Here is a 23608-nt window from a genome sequence, read left to right on the forward strand (position 1 = left end):
AAGATGGGGGCCTGAGCTGACTTAGTCTCTGGAGGAAGTCTGGATAAGGGGAAAGCAGGGGAAGGAAAGATGACAAGATGTCCAGGTTTCCTAGTAGATAACTGATTGGGATACAAAGCATGATCTGAGATCATCTTTATGTTCTATAGAAGATTTGAATGTTTATCATAAGCTGTTCTTGAATGGCCTAAAATAATTAAAACCCTGCTGTGAATTTGATACTTTTAGCTATAGGGTCCCATTAATAGAGGGCATGGCAAAAAAAATATTTATAATCAGGTAGGGGAAGATTTATGTCTTAAAGAGGATGAAGGAAACTAAAGTTTCTTTTTGAGTTGTATCTCTCTCAAGTTGAGACCAACAATGATAGCAAGAGACATTTCTGGAAAGGTTTTTAGTTAATTTTGTATTTAGAGCACTTGAGGCCAGGCTCAAGACATAGTACCCATAGTCCACTTACTCAGAGAGTTTGATAGCAAAAGGAAGAAGAAAACTGAATAGCAAACAAAAATGTTAATAGGCTTGAACAAAGGGTTTATTTAGGTTAGGGGAGATCAACATAAAGTTTTTAAGGGGGTCTGTTGTCCCACCTTGACTCTTGAGCATTTAATAAAGTGATAAGTCTGGCTGAAGTTTTCCCTCAATTCATGATATTCCTAGGGTTATTCTTTGGCATAACGTCGTTGATGCTGGATAACAGACGACTTGCGACTGAAAACTTTCCCACATACACTACATTCATAAGGTTTTTCTCCGGTATGAGTTATTTGATGTCGGTTAAGATGCCTTCTCAAGTTGAAGGCTTTCCCACATTCGCTGCATTCATAGAGCTTCTCTTTACTATGAATTTTCTGATGTTGTGTAAGGGATGATCTGTCAAAGAAGGCCTTCCCGCATTCATCACATTCATAGGGTTTTTCTCCAGTATGAATTCTCTCATGTATGATAAGAGTTGAGCGATCAAAGAAGGCCTTCCCACACTCATTACATTCATAGGGTCTTTGTCCTGTGTGAGTCATTTGATGTCTCCTAAGGCTACTGCTATGTCTGAAGGCTTTCCCACATTCATTACATTTGTAGGGACTCTCTCCAGTATGAATTCTCTGATGTCTGGTAAGATTTGAGCAGTTAAAGAAGGCTTTCCCACATTCATCACATTCATAGGGCTTCTCTCCAGTATGAATTCTCTCATGTATAGTAAGGGATGAACAGTCAAAGAAAGCTTTCCCACATTCATTACATTCATAAGGTCTTTCTCCTGTGTGAGTAATCTGATGTCTCCGAAGGCTACTTCTGTGTCTGAAAGTTTTTCCACATAGATTACATTCAGGGCCTCTCTCCTTACTGGAATTTTTTTGCTCATTTATTGGCATTTTCTTGAGATTTCTCTTGTGGGAAATAGATTTTCTCCTTGTCTTCCCTTCAGAATTTTCTCTTTTCTTCTCCAATCTAACCTCTGGTACAGTAACTTCTCTTGTGAATCTTTCCATTAACATCCCTGATGATTCTACTTCAGAAATATCCTGTTTTGGAGTTGACCCCTGGGTCTTGGTTTTACTCTCGCTGTCTGAAACAAAAAGAAAACACAAATTAATGTATTCCATGGGCTTTTTAAAAGGAAAATCTCTGATGGAAAGCGGATAAGATAAAAAAAAATCTCCTGGGTCACCCACATTATTGGTTGGTCTCCTAAATAGCCTCATAAACTGAGAAGTTAGAAGATAGGAGATAAAGAATTGGGAAGAAGAGAAAGGTAAGAGAAAGATGAGCAAAAAAAAATATAATCAAGCCTATCCAGCAGTTAAGCTAATCTGATTCTCATTGTTCTTAAGAGGAGAAGATGTTGATGAGGAGAAATATCCAAGAATGCCTATAGATGAGGATATGATCTAGGAAGATGAAACTTTCATTGAAAAAAAGGATGGTTTTGGGGAAGAATAATGAAAGGAAGAGTTGGTGGATAACAAAATAAGAAGAAAAGCAGAAGAATCACAGTTGAGGAAAAACAAATCTTCCACCCCCAGTGCCACAAAATGGGAAACAGCTTTCCAGTATGCGTCCTGGAAATCAACAATCTCAGCAGACCTTAGGGCCACTGAGAAGGCCCCCTCACTAAAAACCTGGGCTATTATTTCCATTAAGTTCTACCTGTCAGTCTCTCTCTTACTCACCCACATAGGTATTTCTTGAGACCTCTCTTTCTTCAATTCTTTGTAGATCAAGCATGCATGGCTCTTCTCCTTGCTCCAATTGGAAGATCACATCAGGTTTAGAAATGGAGAACCCTGTTTATAAAGAAGGGAATAAAACGCAGAAGTTTGTCCTGTAGGTACAAAAATTGTTACAAAAGTCAATCCTGGCCTTTTTCCCCTTCATATTGCCACTCCACTTCACTTTGCTGCCTCCCTACTGAGACAAGATAGAAAAGTGAAGAATCACAGAGATTTCTGAAGGAGGGTCAGGCTTATTTCTAGAATCTTTGGGAAAAACGGACAAGGTACCTCTTGTGGGGAATGGTTACAAATGAAGCTGCTCATTTCCAGCTACTGAACCATTAACTGTAGAATTTTCAAAAAGAAATCTTTGGTCTGAGTCATAAATACAGTTGAGCAATTCAGAGGCTCTCCAACTCTTCCCAGTTCTCTTTGATATTCCTGCACCTTAAGTGCTGCTCAAGATGGAAGACCCTTCTTCCTTTATAAAGCTATCCACTAGGCCTTGCCTTATTTTCTTCTTTCCTTGATTTTTTTTCATGGGCAAAACTGGGATAAACTTTTTTTTAAAGTATTTTATTATTTCCAGTTACATATAAAGATAATTTTCAATATTTTTTTTCCACAGGATTTTTAGTTCCCAAATTTTTTTCTCCCACCTTCCCTTCCCTCCCTCCTCCCCAAGATAGAAAGCAGTTTAATATAGGTTGCATATGTACATTCACATTAAGCATATTTCTACATTAGTCATATTGTGAAAGAAGAATCAGAGCACATGGGAAGAACCTCAAAAAAGAAGGAAAAAAAACAGTCCAAAAGTAGAAACAGTATGGTTCAATCTGCATTCATAATTCACAGTTCTTTTTTTCTGGATGGTGAGAACATTTTCTATCATGAGTTCTTTGAAGCTGTTATGGATTGTTGCACTGCTGAGAAAAGCCAAGTCTATCCCCGTTGTTCATCACACAATGTTGCTGTTACTGTGTATAATGTTCTCCTGATTCTGCTCCTCTCACAGTCAGCATCAGTTCATGTAAGTCCTTCCAGGTTTCTCTGAACTCCTCCTGTTCATCATTTCTTACAGCACAATAGTATTCCATTACATTCATATACCACAACTTGTTTAGCCATTCCCCTATTGATGGGCATTCCCTTGATTTCCAATTCTTTGCCACCACAAAGAGAGCTGCCATAAATATTTTTGTACGTGTGGGTCCTTTTCCCTTTTCTATGGTCTCTTTGGGATACAGACCTAGCAGTGGTACCACTGGGTCAAAGGGTATGAACAGTCCCATAGCCCTTTGGGCATAGTTGGGATAAACTTTCTTTAGTTTATTTCCTATCCTTCTCAGTGGTTCACCAGATCTTAGACATGCTATTTTTATCTTTTCTTTTAAAAAAAACTTTAAAAATAAAATCTTTCTTTTATTGGCAACTTATTCCTAGCTCTTTTCTCTTCCATCCCCTACAGCTGAAAAAGAGGAAAAAAAAATCCCTTGTAACAAACATGAATCAAACAAAATAAATTTCCACATTAACCTTGTCTGAAAATGTCTATCGGGGCAGCTAGGTGGTGCAGTACATAAAGCACCAGCCCTGGATTCAGGAGGACCTGAGTTCAAATCCGGCCTCAGACACTTGCCACTTACTAGCTGTGTGACCCTAGGCAAGTCACTTAACCCTCACTGCCCATCAAAAAGAAAAGAAAAGAAAAGAAAATGTATATCTTATTCTGGATCTTTAGTCCATCTGTCAGAAGGTGGGCAGCATGCTTAATTATTGGTCCTATGGAATTATGCCATTGCACTGATTTAAGTTTTTCAAAGTTCACATTGCTTTTCTGTATGCAGCCCTTCCTAGCCCTCCCCTCTGACTGTTTTGAGAAAAATAAATTTTTCTTCAATTTATTGTTCAAGATTCTCCTTAAGGTGAACACAGAAAATATACTGATGCCTTTTTTCACCTCCATCTTTACTTTAGGTTCTCTTACTGCTAGCTTGCCCAAATTCTAATTTTTTCTTCCCCATATCTCCTCACCATAATATATAACACAAGTATTTCAGTTTCTCCTTAATGCTAGTTGGATGCTTGGTTTTACATTTTGAGGTATTTGAAGAAGGATCTCGACTTTTAATTCCACATATGGTTCTTCCCTTCTCTGACCTAGAAAGGTCTTTCCTTCAACTTCTAAATTAATGTTCTTTCTCTGACTTATACCTATTTTTCCTGTTATTATTCTTGAAATATTCAGATCTTCTGAGGTCCTTATTTTCTCCAGGATGCCATTATTTACCTGTGCCTTGTAAAAGCAATAACACCTTATGCTCACCTTCATAGTCAGAGAGCAGTCATTGTAATTTCAAAGCATTTCCTATGGACATGGCATAAAGGTGACCCAGTGTTCTCAAAAGCTATGCCAATTGAATATATAAGCTCTGATAGCTAACCTGAAAAGGCTTCAAGAATGGTTGGACCAGTTCTCAGCTCTATCAACAATGCATTACTTTGCCTATTTTTCCACATCCCCTTCACATTTTCCTTTTCTGTCATGTTAGTCAGTCTGATGAGTGTAATGTGGTACCTTGGAGTTGTTTTAATTTGCATTTCTCTAAAAACAGTGACTTAAAGAATTTTTTCATGTATAGGTAGCTTTGATTTCTTCTTCTGAAAATTGTCTGTTCATATATCCTTTGTGATTATTTATCAATTAGGAAATGGCTCTTATTTTTGTAAATTTGACTCAATTTCCCATTTATTTGAGAAATGAGACTTTATCAGAAAAACCTTCTGTAAATTTTTTTTCTCCCAGTTTCCTGCTTCCATTCTAATTTTGGCTACATTAGCTTTGTTTGTGCAAAGTGCTTTTAATTTAATGTAATAAAAATAAATATTTATCTCCTGTGATCCTCTTCTATTTCTTGTTTGGTTATAAACTCTTCCCATATCCACAGATCTCACAGGTAATTTTTCCATGCTTCCTTAATTTGCTTATAATATCACCCTTTATGTCTAAATCATGTACCCCTTCTGAGCTTATCTTGGTATATTATGTGAGATGTTAGTCTATGCCTATTTTTTGCCAAACTTGCTTTCTAGTTTTTCCAGCAGTTTTTGTTGAACAGTGAGTTCTTGCCTCAATAGCTTGGATCTTTGAGTTTATCAAATACTAGGTTACTGTGGTCATTTACTTGTATATATCTTGTACCTAATCCATTCCATTGATCAACCACTCTTTTCTCATTCAGTACTACACTGTTTTGATGATTACCACTTTGTAGTATAGTTTGAGATCTGGAATAAGCACTTAGTTTTTAAAATTAATTATTTCCCTTTATGTCAGAAGACAATTTTCTTGATACTGTATAGATTCTGAATTGCAGAATGAAATAATCCTTACCCAGTGAGATGAGGTTTCTATAGTTCTCCAACATTACATCTCTATACAGGGCCCTCTGAGCAGAGTTCAGTTGTTGCCACTCCTCTTGAGTGAAGTTTACAGCCACATCCTTAAATGTCACTGATTCCTGAAACAAACACATTCATGCTCACCCACAGACCCCTCCCTCCCCTCCTGGGGAAAAGGAGTTCATTAAATGCACTACAGAGATAGATGGAGTAGACAGGAAGTAGGTTTGATGACATCAAAGGTTCTAAGTACAGTGTGCTTTGGAATAAGGCAAGAGGTAGAGGTACGCGGCCTAAGGCAGAAAGTATCTTGTCTCCAAGTCCCTGTGCCTATCACTGGGCCTCAGTAAGGGAAGGCACTAGAGGAGAGAGCATTTCTTACAGCCCATCATGCACCAAGATGGGGCCAGTTTCCTAGGGATGAAGAATTGGGGGTTCTGGCTCCTGGCAGAGATGCTTCATGATAAGGGAAGAGAAAGTAAAAGTACATATTCTGGAAATTGTGATTGCATTTCAGGAAAGATCAATTCACCTGGGGCCTGGCTGTCAGCAACACAGAAGCCATCTCTTCTACTGTGTTTCCCTCTAGGAGAAAGTCAAGGTCCAGGGATGCAGGGCTGTTGAAAGAGAATGAGGACATGAGGGAGCCTGGACTTGTTTTGCAATTCCCAGACTTGGGGCAGCTAGGTGGCCCAGTGGATAAAGCACCAGCCCTGGATTCAGGAGTTCCTGAGTTCAAATGCGGCCTCAGACACTTGACACTTACTGGCTGTGTGACCTGGGGCAAGTCATTTAACCCTCATTGCCCCACAAAAAAAAAAGAAAAAGAAAAAAAAAAGAAATTGCAATTCCCAGACTCTGTGTAACAGCTTGGTATGATTTTTCCCACCTCCTTAATCCCACACAAAAAGATGGGAGAGAAGGACCCCAGGCATAGCCGCTCTGCTCCCTCTCCAGATAAGGATCAAGGATCAAGGGACTGGAGACACTGGTTCTGGGCCATTACCGGGGACAGTTCAGTTTTAGAGTTAGGAATGTGGCTTGATTCAACAACTCTGTCCTCACCTGATTCAGTGTACTACAGTGAAAAGAGATCACTGACTCTGGAGGCAAAGTACCTGAATTCAAATACTTATTCTGTCACTTAACATCTATGTGACCTTGGCAAGTCACTTCAGTTCTCTGGCTCTCAGTTTCCTCACCTGTAAAATGAAACTAGTCGGATTTGATGGCCTCCAAGGTCCTTTCAAGCTCTATTCCTATGACCTACATACCTTAACCCATCTGCCTCCAGCCTCCTTCACTGAAGGAAAATCATTCTCATTCTCTTCCTTGTTTCACATATTTTATGAAGAAGTAAGTCTCTGACTTCCAAAATAGCCTCATGGACACATGACACAGAATCAGAGATGGGTTGGGTAGCTGTGCCTCTGATTATCCATGGAATCTTGGCTTATCATCTGCTCTCTGGCCATGACGTGGGACTAAAAGCAGAGGGAGGGGGGCAGCTAGGTGGCGCAGTGGATAAAGCACCGGCCCTGGATTCAGGAGTACCTGAGTTCAAATCTGGCCTCAGACACTTGACACTTACTAGCTGTGTGACCCTGGGCAAGTCACTTAACCCCCATAGCCCCGCAAAAAAAATAAAGTAAAATAAAAGCAGAGGGAGTGAAAACAGAAACCACCCAACCAAAATCTGTTTCATGACTGTTAGTGACCCTCATACCATTGAACCAATGAATCTGAAAAGGGGAAAGGCTCTCAGAGACCATCTGGTGTACTTGGTACCTGAACGAAAATCCCCTCCAGAGTGTGCCTGTCTACCAAGGGGAAGCCTCTTCTGGATAGCTCTGATTGCAGGAAGCTTTTCCCCACATCATGCCTGAATCTGCCTTCTCACAGCTCTTCCCCAATGACTATAACAGTGTAAATGGAAAGAACAACAAAACAAGTGGGAAAATGCTGTGAAATTGTGACAAAACTTGGCTCCAAAAGTTAAGAGAATGCATCTTCCTCTATTTTTTGCAGAGGCAGGTAACCATGGGTTACTGCAGGTGTCAGATTTGATCAAAGTATTAATTGGTTTTTATTGAATTTGTTTAACAGAGAATGTCTATCTATGGGAGGACATATATACATATATATTTACATGTATGTGTATATATATAAATGAAGGTGATATAAGAACAAAAAATGCTGATTTTTCAATCTCTCCCATAGTCAATATTATTGTATTTAACAAGATAGTAACAAAGCTGTCTTTATTTGAACTCCTGTTTTGCTTTCTAATGTGTATTTTTAAAATATTTTACTTAAGTCCTTTTTTTGGTATTTGTTTACTTCTTCACAAAGATCACACACCTCCTCCCTCCATTTCCTAATCTGACTTTCCTAAAATGTGGCTCTGCCCCCCTACTCCACCCTCCATCCCAGAGGTTCTAAACATCCCTTGGTTTCAAATGATCTTCATATGGCATCTTTACCAACTTGGCTGCCTAACTCTAGACAATTTCTAGAAAGGGTGATCTTCCTCTTCCTCTTATGCTATCCCCTCTACCCTTTCATCTTAACTTCTTCTATCACCTTTGAGATCTCAATCGCACAATTATCCCCTTCCTCTCCTGAATCTTCAATCTCTTCCTCTCCATAGGTTCTTTTCTTCTATTGTTAAGCAACCATAGGTCTCCTCTGAGAGTTTATCTTAAATAAACTCATTTTTAACCCTACATTCCCTTTAGGCATTTTTCCTTTCTTTCATTGTAAAACCCCTCAAATGTTTTATTTATGCTACTGGATCACACCATACCATACATAATAAACACTTAATAAGCATTCCTTGAAAAGAATATGAAAATAACTTAAATTTATACCAGTTAATATGATTATATATTTAATGAGATACATAATCATTTTGGTGCATGGTAAAAAGGCATACGTGGTAAACAGATTAATACAGTAAATATTTACTAAAAAAAATTCAAGCATGTCTAGGAGTCAGCTAGAGGAAAAGCAGTCCTAACAGGTGGAAAGAGAACAGAATGTTTGTGGCCTACAACCCCTTAATGTGCCACTAGAAGATGACCATTGGTCGGCTTTCCCATTCCCTATAAGAATGTCTTATTTTAGATGCACATGTTAGCTCACTCTTAAGTCTCCCAAATAAAATTTAAACTCCTTAAGAGCAGGGGATGGTGTTTTGGGGGCTTGGGGCCTTATGTTCCCAGTGCCAGACATGTAGTAAGTACATAATAAATGGTTATTGAATGAACTGAAAAGCAGTGAAGTAGCCAATTTACATGATCTCAGAAAACTGAGAGAGATAAAGGAATCTGCTCAGGATTACATGGTTAATAAACAGAAGCGCTAGGAATACCAACCCAGATCTAATTCCCAATCCAGTCCTTTACATCACATCCCATTATCAGAGGTCTGAACATGCTGAGGTCATTAGCAATAAGGTCCCCCTGTGGACTCCAGCTGGGCAGCAATAGGCTGAATTCAGAAAGATTAAGTTGGACTGAGGGTGGGAGAGACTGGAGGCAGAGAGAGCTGGGCAGATGTGCTGGACTAGAATGGCAGCAATGGGAATGAAGAGAAAATTGTCAAACTGCAGAGTTCCTTCTTTTTTTTTGTTTTTTTACAGGGCAATGGGGTTAAGTGACTTGCCCAGGGTCACACTGCTAGTAAGTGTCAAGTGTCTGAGGCTGGATTTGAACTCAGGCACTCCTGAATCCAGGGCTGGTGCTTTATCCACTATGCCACCTAGCCACCCTGCAGAGTTCCTTCTAAAGGATAAAAACAACAAGATTCAGTAACACATTGGGCAGGGAGGAGTTAGTCAAAGTCTGAAAGACTTCTACCTGGAAGCCTGGAGGAATGAGGTGCCAGACTCCTCTATTGAATCCAATTCAGTCATTTTAATCATCCACATGTACTCATTATGCACCTGCTGTATGCACTGTGCTAAGAACTGGGGAAACAAAGGAAAGGAAAAAAACAGCCCTCATAACACATACATAAAATTTAGTTCAGGCATGTTCAGAGAAACCCTGACCAGCACATAAATACCTGCAGTCACAGTGCTCCCCACTGGGCTTCCTTCAAGACTTAGCTCAAATTTCATCTGCAAGAGGGTCTTTCAGTCCTTCTCTTTCCTACCCCCTTTCCTCTGAGATTACCTCTCATATACACTTATATACTGTATATTTTGTAGACAGCTGCTTATATGTTGTCTCCCCCTTTAGAAGTTGGTAGAGACTGTATACCAGTGCTTAGCATAGTGCGTGGTAGACAGTATGCACTTAATAAACGCTTACTTCCATCTTCCACTCAGCTGTCAAAAGTGATCTTCCTCAAGCTCCAGTCTGACCATGCTATTCCCTTCACCTCACCCCCCAACACACATTCAATACACTCCTGTGGCTCCCGATAGTCTCCAGGATCAAACGCGGAATCACAAAAGGGCGTTCCTAACCTTTCATAACCCAGTCCCCTCTTACCTCCTACCTCCATCCCCCATCGAGCACTCTTCCGTCCAGTGCTGCCGGCCTCTTTGCTGTCCCGTGCACAAGACCCCTCACCCCTCGTGTCTAGGCATTCTCCCCGGCTCTCTCCCACACCGGGAGTGCTCTCCACCTGCATCTCCACCTCCCCGCTCCCTGCTGGTCCCTGCTCCGGGCTGACTTTACCTTTTCTCAATGTTGCACTGCCTTCCCATTTATCCTGTATGTATGATGCTTGCGGGTCATGTTGTCCCTCACCCCGCCCCCGAGGGCAGGGAATGCCTTTTGCCTTCCTTGGTAATCCTGGTGCTTAGCACTGTGCCTGACACACTGCCGGCACTTAAAGTATCGATTGGCTCAGTGGACAGTTCCCTATCGATCCTGTCTATAGCTTGTTCCTACACGTTTGCTTGTTGTCTCTCCCATTGGACTGTAAGTTCCTTCAGGGCAAAGCCTGCCTTTGGGCTCCTTTTGCATAGCTAGAGCTTACCGTGGTGACTGGCACACAGTGCCCGTTTAATTAATATCGATCGTGTCTCCGTCTGATTATTTCCTACTTATCCCGTCTATAGCTTGTCTCCCCCATTAGACTGTAAGCTTCTCGAGGGCAGGGGCTGCCTTTGCCTCTTTTTGTCTTCCCAGCGCCTAGCACAGAGCCTGGCACACAGTAGGCGCTTAATAAATGCGGGACGCCTTGACCAGACTGGTTGACGGACACCTAAACAGACTCCCCAAGCCGCGAACCCAGGCTCCCGCTGCAGCAGCCTGGAGGAAAGACCGCTTCAAAGCGATATGGGGATCCCTCCCCGCCTTCTCGGGCGCCCGCTGCTCCCCCCGCCACAACCCCTCTCCACACAAGCACAATCACAGTCGCGCGCGCGGCAGACGCGGCGTGGGCTTTACCTCCAGATCAAGGGTGGTCCAAAATCCGGAGAACGGAGTCCGACGCAGAACTGCGCGTGCGTCCTCATTCCTCCTACCCGCAGCCTTCTTCGGGCCTCTTCCGCTTCCTCGGTCCAGACTTCATTTCCCAAAGGCCTCAGGGGCGCTCTGTTCCCAGGCAGGGTTGGAGGCAGATTCTGGGAAATTGAATCCCCCCTCGCCTCTATGGATTCTGGGAAATATAGTCCTACCTGGACCGCTCCTTGGCAGAGATGATGTACAGAGACGTGACCAAAGTGTAAATCTGTTTTGATTTACTATGCTAATTTGTTGTAAGGGAGGGCTTGGGCAGGGGAGGGATGGGAGTAGTGATAGTGATGCACAAAAGAAAAAGAAGGAAAAGAATACAGCATAGATGGTTTTTAAAATAAATTGTGAATTTAACAAATGCCAAATCAGATGAGCATTTTCATGTACAAGTTCATGTACATATTCAGCGGAGGACTGAATATGAAGCCATGAATCCGTTATAACTTTTATTTTTAAATATAACAAATTCGTTATGTTATTTTCAAAGCCCTCCTGCTTGTCTGTTTCCCACTGACTTTTTCTGTGATCTGTGCATTTTTAAATGCCCCCAATGACACTCCTTTCCTTCTTTATGTTTTTAAATCCATTTAAATAATCCTAGCCCTAGTTCTTCTCAATCCCCCAGACTCTCCCCACCCCGACATAATGAAATGAAGAAAAACAAAATTCCTTGTGTCAAATACACATAGTCAAGCAAAACAAGTCTCTATGTTGGTCATGGCTGAAAATGTGTGTCTCATTCTGCTTCTTAAGCCAATCATCTTTCTTCATCATCAGTCTTCCAGCATGATAGTTGGTCATTGATTGCACTGACTAAATTCTCAAATCTTTCCTAGCTGCTCTTTACAATGTTATTATTTATTTAAATTGTTCCCTGGATTCTGCTTACTTTACTCTGCATCAGTTTATGCAAATCATCCCAGGTTTTTCTGAAACCACCTCTGTTGTCATTTCTTACTATGCAATAATATCCCATTAACTTTTTACAATCCCAGATTGATGGGCATACTCTTAGTTTCCTTTTTAAAAATTAGACTAGCTAATAGTTTATTTTGTATTTTTTAAGGATACTAGTTTATCAATCCAATGGATTTTTTTTTTGCTTTTCAGAATTTTGATTGTGTTGTTTAACTATGATTTTTTTTTCATTTGTTGCATTTCTAGGTTTACCCAATTCATTTATCTCTTCTTTCTCTTTTTTGTTGAACATGTTTAAAAATATACATTTTAGGGGCAGCTAGATGGCGCAGTGGATACAGCACTGACCCTGGATTCAGGAGTACCTGAGTTCAAATCTGGCCTCAGACACTTAACACTTACTATCTGTGTGACCCTGGGCAAGTCACTTAACCCCAATTGCCCCGCAAAAAAACCAAAACAAAATATACATTTTACCTAAGGATTTATTTTGGCTGCCTTCCCCAAATTTTCAAATGCATATTTATATATTTATTTGCAAGGCAATGAGGGTTAAATTACTTAACTTGCCCAGGGTCATACAGCTAGAAAGTGTCAAGTGTCTGAGTGTGGATTTGAACTCAGGTCTTCCTGAATCCAGGGCTGTTGCTTTATCCACTGTGCCACCTAGCTGCCCCCCAAATGTATATTTATCACAATTTTCTTTGATGAAATTATTTTCCATTTCTGAAATTTGTTCTTTGACCTACTATTAGTATTTAGTCCCAATTAATTTTATTACTTTCTTATTTTTAATATGATTTTATTATGCTGAGAATATTATTTTATTATGCTTTGCTACATTTGTTTGTGGGTGTTTTTTTTTAATGTCCTAACCTACTGCCAATTTAAAGGAGCCATGCACAGCTGTTAAATATTTATACTCCTTTCCATTCCAAATCAGTAATTAACAGAGTTAGCATATGTAATCTTTCTAAAATTTGATTCAGGACCTTAATTTCTTTCTTGTTTTCTTTTTTGATTTGTCTAGGTCTTATAAGTATACATTGAGTTCCCAACTATTATAGTTTTACTGTCTACTTCCTTCTATAAATCATTTAACTTTTTCTTTAGGTATTTAGATGCTGTGCCATTCAGTACATATATATTAATACATTGTCCCTGGTGCCTTTAAATGTGGTAGTTTCCCAGTTTATCTTTTTTAATCCAGTCTGCTCTTACTTTTTCCTTTTCTCAGATTATGATTATTACCTCTGCTTTTTATAAGTTCACCAGAAGCATAATTAATTTTGCTCTAGCCCACCAGTTTTAAAGCTGTGTGAATCCTTATGTTTTTAAGTGTGTAAACAACATATTGGATTCTGCTTTCTGATCCTTTCTGCTATCCTCTTCCATTGTATAGATGAGTCCATCCTGTTCATGGTCACTGTGTATTTCCTTCCCTCCTGTCATCTTGTGCTTTTTCCTTTCTTTGCCTCCCCAATATCCTCTTTTCTTTGGGGGAGGGGGGCAATGAGAGTTAAGTGACTTGCCCAGGGTCACACAGCTAGTAAGTGTCAAGTGTCTCAAGCCAGATTTGAACTCCTGAATCCAGGGCTGGTGCTTTATCCACTGTACCACCTACCTGCCCCCCAATATCCTCTTTTTTGGTAAGGCAATGAGGGTTAAGTGACTTGCCCAGGGTCACACAGCTAGTAATTGTTAAGTGTCTGAGGTCGGATTTGAACTCAGGTCCTCCTGAATTCAGGGCTGGTGCTCTATCCACTGTTCCACCTAGCTGCCCCCCCCCCAATATCCTCTTAATAAAGACACTACCAATATGTCCATTTGAAAAGAGTAATGAAAGGGGGGTGTGTTCGGTACTAGTGTAATATTTGCTACAATTGCTTTCTGCTTTCCTATCTTCTCTTCCCCTCCCTAAGACCCCCAAATCAGGCCCTTTCCTGCCCTGTACTTCCCTTTCTTTCCCTTTCCTTTTCTTTCTCTCCCTTCTTCCCTTCCTTTCTCTCCCTCTCCATCCTCCCCTTTCTTTTTGTCCCTCCACAACCCATCCTCTGATGTTAGAGTTTCTTTTACTTAATTCTAATCTCTCCTTGAATCTATCCAGTGCTGAACACAAGGGTTGGTTTATAGTAAGCTCTTAACAAATGCTTGTTGGCTGACAGAACCATGGGTCTCCTACTTTTAGATTCTCCAATTTATCCCCCACATAGCTGCCCAGATAAATTTCCTAAGGAGCACAGATTGATATGCTGGTAAATGTTTCACAACTGGTTTCCCAGAAATAAAAATGTATTTATGATATACTTTTAAGTTTAATCTTCATTATTAATGTTTACTCCATCACTTTCTAAAGGCTAGATAATAAAGAAAACAATGATTCAAGCCTTGATTTGTAGCATTTGTCTATGTCCAAGGTGTAAATGCCCACACTGACAATTTAACAATTGACTCTCTCAAGCCAATTTGAGCTGAGACCAACACACCCTTGGCTAATTCTCTACTGATAAGGGGAGAAAGCATGTGGGTCCTTAGGATTCCCCTGTAAAGAATTACACTCTCACACGAGTCCTAGTTAGGAATAAAAATTGACTTGAGAGAGTCAATTGTTAAATTGTCAGTGTGGGCATGTACACCTTGGACATAGACAAATGCTACAAATCTTTGGCTAACTATTACCTGTGGGATAAAATACAAAACCTTTGCCAGGCTTTAGAGAACTCCACAATCTAGCTCCAGTCCATTTTTTCTAGCCTTATTTATACTCCATGTACTCTTACTATCCAATCAGACTGGATTGCTAGCTGTTTCCTGAACTCATTCCATTTCCCCACATCAATGCATTCTCACAAACCTTCCCCTTATTGGAATTCATTCCCTTCTTACACACACCTCTTTGAAGCGTTATTTTTGCAACTCATGACCCAACTCCAATCACACAAGATGCTGGGCTCTCACAGACAAGGTTTTATCCTGGCAGCTTAACATAAGAAGGTATTTTTTTTCCTCATCTGTTCGTTGCTTCCACATGTTATTACTATAGGAAGTCTCCAAATATAGATCAAGTAAAACTCACATTTAGATTCCCCCAAAATGTGGGTAAGAGTTTTATACAAGCACTCAAGGTAGCATATGCAAACCATGCATAGAGCAACTTTTACTGAATCCCAAAGAAAATGCAGACTATACAAAGGATTCCTAGTGTTAAGGGTTAAAATTCTAGCTAGTCTGTCTAAAATATCTAATGAGTGGTCGCCAATCAATTACAAGCTTTAGCAAGAGTTAGACTTTTAAGCATTTATTAAGGAGAATAAGAATTTGGTAAAGAGAGAAAGGCCTAGATTCCTATCTATTAAAGGGAGAGCACATTTCTAGCTCCCTTCTCCGCCAGCGTCCTCAGGAAAGAGCCCTAGAGTCAGCGCCAGTCTCTTCCTTCCTCCTCCCACTAGTCTGCGTCACTTCCTCCCCACCAAAGAAAAGACTCCTGGTCTTGCCCTCAAAGACCTTCGCTTCATGGGCAGAACTCTTCTACAGTAAGTATCCAGCAAGTGGCGTCATTCCAATCGTTACACTAGGAACCCCTAAAAAGATTTAGATCATATTAAGCACTTAAATAGCCTATTGCCTCCCCCTGGGGATGAAATGAACTTGAGGTTGCCATAGGGGAAACCTTTTAACATTCTGTTTCCTCTTTCCCTCTGGTCCTAAACAATGCCCCTCCCCCATATTCATAGTACCACCTTGTGGTTTAGACTCCCTTTACAAAGTAAAGATACTTTGGGGGCTGCTAACAAGTAATCCCTTTTCAATTGAACTAGATCTGTCTGATTAACTAGTTAGCTTTGCTTAACAAGTAGAAAGTTGCTCAGAAACTATGTAGATAGATTTCTTTCTCCAAGAAGCAGGCTGTTGATATAATCTTTCCTCTCTAAGAGGCTGGTGCACAAATTCTCCAATTTAAGAGTTTTTGGTTTGGGGATTATCTATGAGGCATTCATTCCCAAAGCTAACACTGCCCAAGAAATTTTCCTTTTCTGACTAGAGAGCTACCTAAAAATGTTCTACCTAAAACATTTACTTATCCCCCCCTTTTTTTATGAGGCAATTGGGGTTAAGTGACTTGCCCAGGGTCACACAGCTAGTAAGTGTTAAGTGTCTGAGGCCAGATTTGAACTCAGGTACTCCTGAACCCAGGGCCGGTGTTCTATCCTCTGCACCACCTAGTTGCCCTATCCCTTTTCTTTGACAATGAGTTCAAAAGCATTGTTCATATACTACCCTACTGGGCCAAGCAAAAGTGCAAATTCTGCTTTTACCATATTGGTTATTATGCTTCTTTGGGAAATCTCAGTGCCCTGGATGCTGCTATCTCTTGGGCTGGGAAAGTCCCCTCATATGAATTCTCCAATCTCTGACCTTGCTCAGAGAACAGAGACTTTGAAGGTACCCCTTAAAAGTCTTCAAAGACAATGCCCTGATGAGTGAAATGTATTTCCACACCCAGCTGTGTGTGTGTTCTTCCCTTCTTTTACTAGTTCAAATACTGTGAAGTTCAATTGTCACTGACTCCTCCCACCCCTTTCTCTTTGCTTGTACAGATTTCTACATTCATACTGCAATTATGCAAAAATAATTTTCCCCATACTTCCTGTCCCTTTCCCTATCCTAGTGTATTCCTTTTCCCCTTCCTTTCCATTCTTTTAAGATCATCAAAATATAATAAAAGCACTTCCAAGCTTTCTATCTAATTAGACTTCCTCTATAACCCCTGATGATGATTATAGGGTTCTGAGGAGACACATGTATCCTCTCTCCATATTGTCCTTATTTAGTCCCTTATGATTGCTCATGTTTACCTTTTAATGTTTCTTTTAAATACCATATTTGTACTCTAACATTTCTATGCTTCTCTTTACATCAGGAATGCTTGGAAGTCCTCTATTTCATTAAAAATCTATTTTTCCCGGGGCAGCTAGGTGGCACAGTGGATAGAGCACCGGCCCTGGATTCAGGAGGACCTGAGTTCAAATCCGGCCTCAGACACTTAACACTTACTAGCTGTGTGACCCTGGGCAAGTCACTTAACCCCAATTGCCTCACTTAAAAAAAAAAATCTGTTTTTCCCTCTGTAGGATTATTCCCAGTTTTATTGAGTAAATTATTCTTAGTTGTAAGTCTATATCCTTTGCTGTCTGGAATATCATATTCCAAGCTCTCAGTTCCTTTATAGTGGTGGCTGCTAAATTGTTTGTGATTTTGACTGTGGCTCCTTGCTACTTGAATTCTTTCTTTCTGGATGCTTATGGTATTTTTTTCCTCTGGAAGCTCTAGATTTTGGCTATATTTTTTGTGGGAGTTTCTATTTTGGAGTTTCTTTCAGGAAATAACCAGCAGATTCTTTCTATTTTTACTTTTTCCTTTAGTTCAAATAGATCTGGAAGTTTTCTTTTAAGATTTCTTGCAACATGATGTCAAGGCTCTTCCCCCTCCCCCCCCCCCCAGCTTTCTGGTAGTCAAACGAGTTTTAAATAATCTCTTTTTTATCTGTTTTCCAGGTCAGTTTTTGCTTTGAGGTACCTTACATTTTCTTCTATTTTTTTCAGTCTTTTATCTTTTTTGTTTTAATATTTCTTGTTGTCTCTTATAATCATTCTCTTTTATTTAATCCATTCTGATTTTTAGGAAATTTGTATCTTGCATAAAGTTTCCTATATGTGGTATCAAGTTGTTAATTCTTATCCAATCCTTTCTTTCATGGTTCTCATTTTTTTTCTTATTTTCTTTTTCCTTCTAGAACTCTGATTTCATTTATAAAAATATTTTAAAACTCTTGCTTTATCTCTTCTAGGAATTCTAATTGAACTTTTACTCAAGCTGTGTTTTTCTTTGAGGTTTTGCTTATAGGTGTTTTGGAGTCATTTTCTTCTTTTTGTGTCTTGAGCTTCCCTGTCACCACAATAGCTTTTTTTTTTAATGGTGGGATTCTTTTGTTGTTATTGTTTGTTCATTCCTCCAATCTACTTCCCGATTTCAAACTTTATGTTAGGTTTAGCTCTACACACTTCTGGAAGAAATTTCTGGGCTAAGCATATGTTCTCTGGTGTCCTGGTTCTGCTGCTACTTTTTTGGATTATTGAGTGTTCTTTTATTCAAGTATTTCAGTATCTACAGATCAGGCTAGGGACCTCCTGGTCAAAGCTCTGCAAGTTCTGCCCTGGGTTTGGGTTTGACCAACAAACCTGTAGGCTTGATCCTGGTTGGAGTTCTTGTAGACTGATGCTAGACTCAGCCACTGTCAGCCAGCTGGAAAACTGCAAGTTCAGAGTGATAGAACTATAGGCTTCCCTTTGATATGGGATTCCTAACCTTTGTTATTCTTTGAGCTTCAGATTAAGCTGGAAGCTGGAACTGAGACCTTGTTCCACTCCTAGGGTCAAAGCCAAACAGTTGCTGCTTGTTCAGTACATGTGCTGCATGTGGCCACTCTTAACTAGAATGTGTCCCCAGTGACTACAGACAAATTTTCCTATCTCTTTTTTGTCAACCTGGGAAGAAAGAATGACTTGCTGTGATATTTTTATTGGATTTCCCAACAAAGACAAGTTTGGCATATTTTCCAAATGTGTATGGAGAGGTTGAGGGGGGCAACTTTGTTGTACTTCTTCCTGCTATTCTGTCATCTTGTCCCTACCTCTGGCATTCCCTCCTTGATATAAATTGAAACCATCTCACGTGTGCAATTCTTGGTGATGTTCATGCAGAGATCCTCCACAGAGGATCCATTCAGTATGCTAGATGTGTTCTTCTAGGTCTTTTTTACATCTTGTGGGTGCCAGGACAGGGCCAGCCATATGACATTTTTGCCACGTGACTTCCTTTTCTGACCTTACATTTATATCATTATATCTCCCTATGCCACTTCTTGTTAGGTGGCATAGATAGATCATCATTGAAAATATTCTATAGGTGACTTGTACCCACCATGAATCTCTCCATGACTCTTCTGGTTATCTAAAAGTTAAATTTGTTGAGAAATTGTAGTGTTGCAAATTTGCAACTAAACAGCATCACAAAGAAAAATTTCTGGGCAGCTAGATGGCGCAGTGGTTAAAAGGCTGGCCCTGGATTCAGGAGTACCTGAGTTCAAATCCAGCCTCAGACACTTGACACTAGCTGTGTGGCCCTGGGCAAGTCACTTAACCCCCATTGCCCCGCAAAAAAAAAAAAAAAAAAAAACCAAGAACAAATAAAAAAATCTGTTAAAGAGACAGTGGATTACCAAGGTAATCTGGTTAGTCTTTTTGTCTTTGTGGAGATTCTCAGGGTACAAGGAAATAATTCACAAAGGGAAGCTGGCAGAACAAATGCTGAGATTCTAGCTCAATAAAGAAAACGCCATTCCTTCACTGAGGTCCTGAGGCAAGCAGCACTGGGAACTGAGAGGCAGCTCAGGATTGAACTGGATAGTGAGGAGCAGAATCCACTGTCCAAGATCATCTGAGGACTGCCAATTGTTATGAATCCTGTTTGCTAGGAGACTGGTGATCTGGGATACACCATCTTTTCCATTTTCCCTTCATCCACAGGTAATGAGGAGGGGAGAATAAATACCCTTGCACTTATCTCTCTTTACCAGTGAGTTGCTTGTGCTCAGAACTTTTTTTTCTTCTATCTTCTCTAAAGATCTAGGAGAGAGCAGACAGGAGGAGAATAATTTATATTTTCTTTTGCATTTTAATTCCATTATTAAAATTATTTGATTGCATTCTGAATTTTTAATCTAGTTAGTGCCAAGGGAAGAAACCAGCAAAACTGAAATATATAATGAATTTGGAATAATGAGGCAAAAAATGTATATGTACACGTGTGTATATGTATGCATTTATACACACATATATGTGCATATACATTTAATCTTTTATCACTATTTCATTTCTGGGATGATAATTGGGACCTGAGAACAAGAACAAATTGCCACCCAATGAGATGTCACACTGGGGCAGGGAAAGACACCCATCCTAATTCAGGGTGTCAGCCTGATGAAAGGCATCATGTGCAAAGGCCATGAAAGTCAGGAAAATCTTTACTGGAACACTCCTTGGTGTTTCATTCCTCTCTGCACTCCACTAACTCTCTAGATAGATTTCTTTCACCATCATACCCTGGCAGCCTCTCATCTGGGAAGATGCCTCTACCACCAAGTCCCAGAAGCCTTTTTTTTTTTTCAGTGAGGCAATTGGGGTTAAGTGACAGCTAGTAAGTGTCAAGTGTCTGAGGTCGGATTTGAACTCAGGTTCTCCTGACTCCGGGACCAGTGCTCTATGCACTGTGCCACCTAGCTCCCTCCCCCCCCCCCCCACCCCAAGCCTTCTTATCCAAGAAGTTCCCTCTGCAGGGAGATCCCCATGGTACTTTCCTCTGGTTGGTCAGTTTTTCCCAAAACATTTATTTTAAGGAAGCATCCAGGCTAGCCATTTTCACTCCTTCATTCCTCCCCAGGGTCCATTGCTGACTCTCTGGACTTCTTTCTCCATGCCCCCCATGCTGGCACCTTCTCCTGCCTCACCTCCCACCCCCCCATCCCCACCTCTACTCCACACCATTTTTAGCTTCCTTTTATGTGTTGTCTTCACTGTTACATATTGTTTTCTTTACTGTTATATATATTAATATTAATTATATATACTGTTATATATTAAAATGTAAGCTATTGGGGCAGCTAGATGGCACAGTGCTTAAAGCACTGGCCCTGGATTCAGGAGTACCTGAGTTCAAATCTCACCTCAGACATTTGACACTTACTAGCTGTGTGACCCTGGGCAAGTCACTTAACCCCCATTGCCTAAAATATATTTTTTTAAAATGTAAGCTATTTATTTGTATTTGTATTCCTAGAACTTAGCACTGGCAGCTAGGTGGTACAGAGGATAGAGTGATGGATCTGGAGTCGGAAGACTCATTTTCCTGAGTTCAAATCTGCTCTCAGACACTTACTAGCTGTGTGATTCTGGGCAAGTCCCTTAACCCTGTTTGCTTCAGTTTCCTCATCTGTAAAATGAGCTGGAGAATGAAATGGAAACCGCTCCAGTATCTTTGCCAAGAAAATCTCAAATGCAGTCATGAAGAGTCAGACATGACTGAAAAACAACTGAATGACAAACATTTAACAGTGCTAGGCATATAGCAAGCTCTTAACAAATGCTTTTTGACTTAAATAATATATTTCACTAAACCCCTTGTTTAGATTTTTACCTATGTAACAACATGTATAAGCAATATTCTGAGTGAATATCACACAGTATTTACCCCACATATGTGTCACATGTTTATATTAGAATAATTTTTTGTGCTAAAGGGTAGCTGATATTGTTAACTATTTTGTAGTTTCACAAATGTAATTCAGCTTGCTCTTTCAGATCTGGCCTCACACACCTATTAGCTATGTAACCCTGAGCAAGTCACTTAACCTTTGTTTGCCTCAGTTTCAATTGTAAAATGAAAATAATAGTATCTACCTCACAGGGTTGTTGCTGGGATCAAATGAGATAATACTTGTAAAAGTTAATTAGCACAGCACCTGACACCAAGTAGGCACTATATAAATGCTTATTCCCTCCTTCCCCCTCTATCTAATTGGATTCTTTATATGACCTCCAGTGAAATTAGGGTTCTGAGGAGATATTTATATATCCCCCATTAGAATGTAAACACTTTCTTCTTGTTTAATCCCTTATGCTTGGTCATGGATAATTAACTTTTTTGTTTTGTTTTGTTTTCGGTAAGGCAATTAGGGTTAAGTGACTTGCCCAGGGTCACACAGCTAGTGTTAAGTGTCTGAGGCCGGATTTGAACTCAGGTACTCCTGAATCCAGGGCCGGTGCTTTATCCACTGCACCACCTAGCTGCCCCTGATAATTATCTTTTACTCCTCTTCACTCCTGTTTTTAAATTTCAAAGTTTCTTCTTAGCTCTGGTCTTTTCATCAGGAATGCTTGAAAGTACCCTATTTTATTGATGGCCTATTTTTTCCCTCTGTAGTATTATACTTCTTCTGGGTTAGTTCTTCTTGGTTGTAAACCTATATGTTTTGCCTCAAGTTAGAATATCATATTCCAAGCTCTTTGCTCCTTGGTAGAGGTTGCTGCTAAATCGTGTATGATGTTGCCTGTGTTTCCTTGCTACTTAATATTTCTGGCTGTCTGCAGTATTTTACTTTGACTTAGAAGGTCTGGATTTTGGATATCATGTTCCCTGGAATTTTGTTGATTGAAAGGGGGAAGTAAGGACATTTGTGAATCACTGATGATTTCTCCCATAACAGGTTCTAAGCTGGCAACAAAGTGGGGATGGAGCCCCATGATGTCAGAAACATGCACACAGTGTTTAACTATTCTAGTCAGTCAATCGAGAATGTCCATCTATGAAATATGACTGGACTAGATGTACTCTTAAGGTGCTATTCAGCTCTAAATCTATGCTCCTATAATCAGAGCACTAGGGAGAGTACTGGGGTGGGTGTGTGTGGGTGGTTGTCACACTGGGGAGGCCAAGGAGTGGTGATCAGAATCCATGGGTCTAGAAAAGCAAGTTTGGCTCTCAAACCTATTCCATACTCTCAGATTCATCCTTTGGGGTCACTAGATAATGGACAGATTTCTCTACTCTATGAGAGCATATGGATTAATGTTCTGAGATGAAATTCAATAATGTCTGTTCCCTTCCAATGTTTTCTTTTTTTCCCCCTCCAATGTTTTCTTCCCCCCCCCCCCAATGTTTCCAACAGGCTCTGCCTAATTAGAATACTTTCCAGGGACTGTTCTTCCCATTCCTCAGTCCCAGCCCAATCCAGGCAGGAAGTCAGCAGGGAGAGAGCCTAGAAACTCAACCAGAATGCTTGGCTAATCCTCTTTGAGGTCCCAGGGGAAAAGACCTGTTCTTTCAAGAATCCTTTTAAGGGTCCTTGCCCTGTCCATAGGCATGGGTCTTAGACATGGGCTCTTTTTCATTGTCCTTATAGATCTCCCCACTCCCTGTCCCCAAAGATGAGGCCTGGAGGTTTCACTAGATTTATCTCTGCTGGTGGTAGCAATAAAGTGTGTTCAAGGGCATAGCTAGAATTAGTTACCAAAACTGGATTTCCTGTGCTTATTTTACTCCAGAGCTAGAATTAGCAGTGTCACATTTAGAAGAGAAGGTAATTCCATATCTTTGCCAAGAAAACCTATATGGGATCATGAAGAGTTGAACATTATTGAACAACATCTTTGGCCAGCTAGGTGGTACATTAGATAAAGCACTGGGCCTGGAGTCAAGAAGACTAATTTTCCTGAGTTTACATCTGGTCTTAGACACTTACTAGCTGTGTGACCCTGGGCAAGTCAATTCACCCTGGTTGCTTCACTTTCCTTATCTGTGAAATGAGCTGGAGAAGGAAATGGCAAACCACCCCAGTATCCTTACCAAGGAAACACCAAATAGGGTCACCAAGAGTTAGACACAACTGAAATGAGTGAACAACAGAGGAGTCGAAAAGGAAGGGAAATTTTTTTAGGTGTAAGTAACTATCAACAATTACTGTGGTGTAGAATTCCCAAGTTG

General features: G+C 40.3%; 1 protein-coding gene across 2 annotated transcripts; it reads right to left on the reverse strand.

Moving 5' to 3' along the window:
* Positions 1-501: 501 nt before the first annotated feature.
* LOC122742903 (zinc finger protein 2-like) lies at positions 502-11110 on the reverse strand. 2 transcript variants are annotated; one of them, XM_043987488.1, is made up of 6 exons: positions 11024-11110; positions 9479-9588; positions 6151-6235; positions 5611-5737; positions 2172-2285; positions 502-1567 (listed from the first exon to the last, which is right to left on the reverse strand). In XM_043987488.1, the coding sequence occupies exons 2-6, from the start codon at positions 9547-9549 to the stop codon at positions 663-665; spliced, it is 1302 nt and encodes a 433-aa protein (XP_043843423.1). In that variant the 5' UTR covers positions 9550-9588; positions 11024-11110; the 3' UTR covers positions 502-662. The 2 variants fall into 2 exon arrangements, with proteins under 2 accessions (XP_043843423.1, XP_043843424.1); XM_043987489.1 differs by lacking the exon at positions 9479-9588 and having other exon boundaries at positions 11024-11088.
* Between the last annotated feature and the right edge of the window lie 12498 nt (positions 11111-23608).

This window comes from Dromiciops gliroides, chromosome 2, assembly GCF_019393635.1.
Source record: "Dromiciops gliroides isolate mDroGli1 chromosome 2, mDroGli1.pri, whole genome shotgun sequence".
Classification (NCBI taxonomy): Eukaryota; Metazoa; Chordata; class Mammalia; order Microbiotheria; family Microbiotheriidae; genus Dromiciops; species Dromiciops gliroides.

Excerpts from the sequence above, each read along its gene's own strand:
- LOC122742903 (XM_043987488.1), bottom strand. The coding sequence starts at position 9,549 with ATGTGGATGATTAAAATGACTGAATTGGATTCAATAGAGGAGTCTGGC. Across the intron at positions 6,236-9,478 it reads TCATTCCTCCAGGCTTCCAG|CCCTGCATCCCTGGACCTTG; the intron begins GTAGAAGTCTTT and ends CTCTTTCAACAG. Across the intron at positions 2,286-5,610 it reads TAGAAACCTCATCTCACTGG|GGTTCTCCATTTCTAAACCT; the intron begins GTAAGGATTATT and ends CTTTATAAACAG.